The 6873-nt window shown below is 34.2% G+C and overlaps 1 protein-coding gene across 1 annotated transcript; it reads left to right on the top strand.

The window, feature by feature from the left end:
* Nucleotides 1–268: 268 nt before the first annotated feature.
* Nucleotides 269–1018, top strand: LOC149543739 (putative mediator of RNA polymerase II transcription subunit 26b). Its single transcript, XM_089795833.1, has one exon. It carries the CDS (start codon nt 269–271, stop codon nt 1016–1018), a length of 750 nt encoding a protein of 249 aa, XP_089651959.1.
* The last annotated feature ends 5855 nt before the right edge of the window (nt 1019–6873 follow it).

The raw sequence follows: 6873 nt of genomic DNA on the forward strand, positions 1-6873 counted from the left end.
TTGCGGGTCTTTCAGGTATTGCACTCTTGGTATTTTGTGGATAGTAAGGATTGGATTGTTGAAATCATTTTGTTGATTTCCTTACTTTGAAAGTTGCGTCTATTGAGTTACAATCACGTCGCTTCAGGGTCTTTATTTAGGGGCATACAAGGAAACAAGAAATCCTTGCTTTCTATTGTGGATTTTGATTATATTGCGAAGCAAACTGGAGCATTTGATGTTGTGTGAATTGCCAATCTGACTTTGGGTATAGAAAAAAACATTCATGATGGAAAGATTGAGGGAATTATTTGAGAGTGGAGAGACTGATATATGCATTCTGATTGAAGAAGCCATTGCAATTGCAACTTGTGAATATCCTCAAGAGTTGATGGCAGGGAGGGAGAGGATTGCTCAGAGATTGTTCTCAATTGGGTATGTTAGGTGTAGGGAATGCAATGCATTGACATTGGCAGGGGTTGATAACATCAAAGGAGTAGCAGCTGCTCAAGGGCAGCATAATCATGTGAAGGAGAAGCATGGAATTCATGATGAGAGAAAGAAAGCTATTGATAACCATAGTCATTACACTTGTTATGATGAGGCAAAACATCTTACAGAGGAGATACAGGAGGAGTCTGAGGTTATCAGAGAAGTTGAGAGGATCAGAGGAATCTTGTTAGATCCTGAAGAGTCAGAATACCAGGTGAAGGAGTGTTTAAGACAATTGGAGTTGATGGAGCTCTCTGTGGGCACTCTTGAGATAACTCAAATTGGGAGAGTGGTGAATAGACTGCGAAGAGACCATTCACAACAAGTCTGTTCAATGGCTAAGGTGCTAGTCAATGATTGGAAAAAGCTTGCAGATGCCTGGATGGAGACTACTGCATTAGGCCCATCATCATCAAAAGATGTCAAAGATGATGAGATTGGCCTATCTTATCCACCATTAGATGAGGGTGCCTTCTTAACAGCTCCGATTGCACCAATCAAAATGTTAGAGATCTTTGATGGAATGGATGACAATGGAAACATTTGAGCTATTGATGGGAATGTTAAGGAACAGAGGTTTATAAACTTACATTCTCAAAATTAGCAGAGCACTCATTGTAATCGAAATTTGATGAATGTTTCAACTCGTGCAATTGGGTCTTCTCTGCCCTCTCACAAACTCAAATTGAAGGAACATGAGGACCGTGGGTAGCCATTAATGGATCCAAGCAAGAACCAAATGAACCCTGTTCCTATTCAACCCCAAATTGATAATGTGAGGTTTGACCCTGGTAAGAGAAAGATGCTTAATGAAGGATACCAATTGGCAGAGAAAGAAAAGAAGAGGTGCTCTATCAAATTCATTGAGCCCAAAGACCTCCCTGACATTGGCCGCAATTTTATGAAGTCATCTAAAGCTAAACGAGGATCGCATAGCTGACAACAATCTAGAGGTCGTAGATGAAAATATCACCAGAGGCCAATTGTCAAATGTAATTCACATTAATTGTTTAAAGAGAAATAACTATTCACATATCTCCACTCTCTAGTTTTTAATTTCCCAAATATGGGAAGTTTGAGTGGCATCATTATGTTTCTCATAGTATATTATACTTCTTTATTCTGTTTTTAAATTTGATAAATTTTTTTTAAGTCAATACGCCCAGGAGGTAAGAGTGCAAGTAACTAAACATATAAAGAATATATATAATTAAACACTTCTTCTCTTCATCAGGCCTTTCCACACACGGAGGCACTCATCCGCTAGAAACCGCACCATCAAGGCAACAAACCTAAGGAGATGGAGAGTGGTGGCCACCATGTTTATAACATTAGTTTTATTTATTTATATTATAAGATGTGTATGCTTGATTTAACATACATATGTAATATGTATATTTTCATTAGAAACATTAACCAACTTATGGATAAATTATATTTACTCAAAATTAGTTCTTTTTTTAAATAAGAGCTGGGTTGGAATAAATTTTTAACAATACTATATATATTTTTCATTATTAAATTGATAAATTTTTTTAAATTTTTTTTAATAATATAAGTAATAATGGTTTGAAACTATTTCTAATATTTATTAAATATTATAGAGATATTCTGAATAAATTTAATGTTTAAACTCTACGAAGACAAATACACATTGTTTGAATTTGTAGATTATAACATGCATGGACAATGATACAAATAAGGGCAATATAAAACCTCATTGAGAAGTATGGAAAAATAATTCAAATTGGTGTTGTGTGCATCATTCAGATTTGATATTGTCCAAATGCATTTATGTCCAACTCAAAATATTTAAAGCAAATATGATTGTTAGGTGTAAAATTAGAAACAAGATGGAAAGAGATTTGGTCATAGATTTGCTATGTTTGATACATTAGGGAATATTGTTTAAAGTAATTCTTTTAGTTTTAAGATAATTGAAGAGATCATTTTAATTTTAAATATTTTATAAATGAGAAAATAATAAATATTAATTAATATGTGAGGCCTCGCCCTGACCCATCGTAGCATAGTGATACATTACTATTATTTTGATATTCACAACTCGAGATGTCAAGACATTATCTGATGCTTAGAACATACTTTATTATTTCATGTTGTGTGATGTTACTTTCAGATATATTTGATGATTTTCATTTAATGTTTCATGTATATGTATGTTGATGAAATTAGTAAATGTAGGATTGAGACTTTGATTTAAGAGATTTTAAATGATTAAGAATTAAGCAGGATGAAGAAACCCTTATTGATGTATGTTTTAATTTATGTGAATTTCTGATACGTATACATTTATGTACATGTGATTTTATGGGACTACTGATGTGTGCAATGAGTGTGCAGATATTTAGCCGAGAAACCCTACGAAGGAACATAACTGATCTCCTTGTGCTAGTTTTGGAGACCTTGTTGTTCGTAATTCATGTATTGTCTTCTGAGATATATGTATGTATCTTCTTTTTTCAGTGAATGTTAATGTTCATAATTATGTTCTTTTAGTGTCGCTTGACACTCGTCAAGTGTTTATGTGCTTCAGTGTGCTATTTAGGGTTAGTTGTTTAACCTTTGGACCCAAGTTGGTTTAGTTGGTGCCAGTTTGCTAATTGGGTTCTTAATTGAGGTTAGTCATCCCTTAATCTGGATTAGTGTTTAATCTGCAATGTTAGAGTAGTTAGATGGTCCTATTTTATTCCTAGATTTTGTTTGGCTCTAAAACTCTTTCCTAAGGCTTAAAACTTGATATAATTATACCCAAAGGGTATGGGTATGGGTTAGGGGTCTTTTCCAACCCCTAAGCCCCTTTTATTGACTTTTGAGGTCACTCAAAAAGTCTCTTTTTGCCTTTGTGCGAAAATTGACCATGGTTATCTTGAGTTACTTCACCTCATCTCCACTTAGGGTTTAATCATAGTGTAGGTTGAGTTAGGAGTTTCTAGAATTGCAAGTGGGTGGGGGTAGTTATTGAGCCCTTGGGTGGTTGAGTTGGAGGCCTATTTAGAGGCCCTTCTTGGACTTATGGAGATTGTTACCCAATCTCTACATTTAGAGAGGAGTTCTTTAAGATTGAAGGAAGGAAGTGGAAACTCTACTCAAACTTGTTCATTGCCATTACCTCTTTGTGAAGGTAGGATTTTCTCATCTCCCTTATTCAGTTTTCATGTTTGTTTCATGCTTTTGCTACCTTGTTGTTGTTTCAATGTTTGTATGTTTGTGGGTATGTTGGGAAGATTTGAAAACCATGTTATTTTGGATGTTTTCCTTTCATGTTTATGTTTGCAATTTTGAGATTTTTCTTGCATGGGTGTTTTGGTATTACTCACCCTTGGAGAGGGCAGAAGTGAAAAATTGTGGGAAAGGTTTGTTTAGTTGGACCCCAACCAGCGTAGAGTCTCTTCTTAGGATGAGAAGAGGGATAAAGGGTAGGGTGTTATGGGTCCCTACCCATCAACACAAACCTCGTATGAGTATGGCATTTCTAAATGGAAGAACGAAAGTTCTTGATTAATAGCCTCAATTGGGCATCTGATTTGGTGTTGTGCTCAACTTCTCCTAGTTGGAAGAATCCACCTTTCCCTAGTGTTGATTCATTGTAGATCTTGTTGTGAAAACCTTGTATAAATATGCATGTTTTGAATTGTTCTTGGTCATGCTTTTGGTCACTTGATCAGATTTTGTTACCTCCATGGTTCTAGAAATGAGTTGCAGAAAACATTATAAATCCCTTGATTAAGGTCATGAAGAAAATTTGATTAAATTGTTGAAATTTGGGATTGAGATCCTATTGTAAATTTTATTTTAAACCTTGTTGTAATTGGCAACAAAGCCGGGTTTTCTTCCTAATTTTTTCCCGATTGAGCCTTTGAATCAGGTTTGCCAATAAAATTGGTGTTTTGAGCATAATTGGTCGTCATGTGATTTTATCGTGATTTGAATTTAGATGGTTGAAAATGAAATTATGATCATGGATGTAGATTCAGGTTGCATGATTATTTGAATCAGCAAGTATTGCATTATTGAATAAAATGGATAATTTATATTCTTGGTATGTTAAGGTTGTAAATAGGCTTTATGGATCTTCATTTAAAAGAAATTTTTGACAAAGGTTGCATTATTCCAATTTAAAATTTATAGGAGATCAAATTATTTTGGTGTAAATGTTTTAAATCTATTCTAAAGAAAAAAATACACCTTGAAAAAAAAAAAAAAATTTGCTTGCCTTGTAATTTCTATACTTAGAAAATTTTTCATCAAAAAAAATGTGTGTTGCAAGAGAGTAAAACTCTCTGCCTTTTGTATGGGAGAAAATTTAAATGCTTCCTTGCAACAGAGAATATTCTCCAAAATATTCTTATTTTTAAAATTTGAAAAAAAAAAAAAGGAAAATATAGATAATAATGTTCAAAATATCAAAAGTAATTGAAAATAAAAAATCTTATTCCTATCAACTAAAATTTATGCAATAACTTTTATAAATATCTATTTTTGGCTACCCATAAAACTTTGTCATTAATATAATTCCTCCTTGGTCGATGTCAGTTTGGAAGGAGGTATTAGAAATGTTTTTTTTATGTTGCAAAGTCAAGAAGTCATCATGTAGATGATGTCACCCGTCCCCTCTCTTAATTTCATAGTGATCATGAGGCTTGTTAATTTATGTTATTCTTCTCACCTCCTTTATTCCTCACTGAGCGCTTAATCAACTTGGGGGAAACATTAATTTTGGTGGTTTAGCAAATAGCAAAAGTTTGCTTTTGCTTGGTTTCTGTTTTCTCCCCTAACCCTGGATGCCACCTCACACATCCTCTTTGGACTGCGCAACTGCCGCCCATGCGGGATAAGGGGGCCCAACCTTCCATGTACAGGCCTCGGGCAGTGCGTGCGCAGGGGGCTAGGGTGTAGGTGGGGTCTTAGGGTAGTGTGGGGTAGTGTAGGGAGCTTGGGTTAGATGTTAATAAGTTTAGTTTTAGTTATTTGTTTTATTAGTTAGTTATTGTTTATTTTAGTTTGTGTTTTATTAAATGTTTAATTAAGTTAGATAGGGTAGTTAGTATTGTTTAGTTAGTTTTAAGTTAGTATTTTAATGATATTAGTTTAGTATTGTTAAGTAAATAAGATGATTATGTAGTTTCAGTTTTAAATGAGTTTTATTAATGTGATGAATATTTAGTTTTAATTCTATTATGGTTTTAGTATTAGATAGTATTAGTGTTAATAAAAGAAGGTTAGTATTTTAGTCTATTTACTCATTTATATTGAATGAATAACTAAATGAAATTTACATTTTATTTATTTATCATTTAAGTTAGTAAAATTTAGTTTATTAAAATGTGATTATTGGAAAGTGATATTAATTAAATTAATATAGATCAAGTATTTTATTAAAGTTATTTTGATTTTAATCTTTGCTTTGTAGAGTTAGTTTATGTTTTAGTTAGTGTTTTAAATATTTAATTAAATATAATTTTGTTAGCTTTAATCGTGATTTTGTTAGTAATTGTTAAAATTAGATTCTAAATTAAAGAAATTTAGATTTAAGTGTAATTATGTAGTAATGTAATAAATGTAGAGATCAGATTAATATCGAGAGTTCATTTTAATGATGTATCTCTCCATAAGGATTATAACCTTAAAATGATTTGTAGAGAACCTTTAACTTGTGTTGTTAACCAGTTCAAACTTAGAGCACTTTAATTATTAATTTAATTTAAAAAAAATTTTGTGTGTTTTTGCCCTCGTAGTTTGGGCATGACATTTTGGTATCAGAGCTTGTGTTTCAATACTAGGAACCTTAAACCATTCTGCTTCCTAAACTTAACTCAAAATTTTAATTTTGTAGATGCCGCTTGTTACTTGTAGCCGACGAGGCAGAGGTCATAGGGCTAGGGGTGGTAGAGCGGGACAGGAGGATGGACCACCTCCACCACCACCACCTCCACCTCCACCACCACCGAACCTGAACCAAGACATTATAGATGCACTTCAGACTTTGATCGGTGTAGTTCAATAAAGAGTAGTACCTGTAGTTTAGCCAGTTCAGTAGATTTTAGTAGTGGAAGCAGAGGGACCCAGAGGAGGCGGGCCTAGAGTCAGAGAGAGGACTAGGAGTCCCCCACCAAGGTAGTTAGAGGGTCAGGGTGAACACGAGGAAGAGTCCATACACTAGAGAGGACCCCCATTTGACAGACCTCCTAGACATGTAGGAGATGATATCAGGGAATTGATTCGACTTGGGCCACCATTATTTACCAGTTCCACTGAGGGAACAGTAGTAGAGGCATGGTTGTAGAGCCTATAGTAGTGCTTTGGGTTACACCCTTATGGGAGTAATCTAAAAGCATGCCTAGCAGTTCATCAGTTGAGAGGGGATGCCTCCAACTGGTGGCA

Source organism: Cupressus sempervirens, chromosome 8 (genome assembly GCF_028749045.1).
Source record: "Cupressus sempervirens isolate cs-2001-9-10 chromosome 8, ASM2874904v1, whole genome shotgun sequence".
Classification (NCBI taxonomy): domain Eukaryota; kingdom Viridiplantae; phylum Streptophyta; class Pinopsida; order Cupressales; family Cupressaceae; genus Cupressus; species Cupressus sempervirens.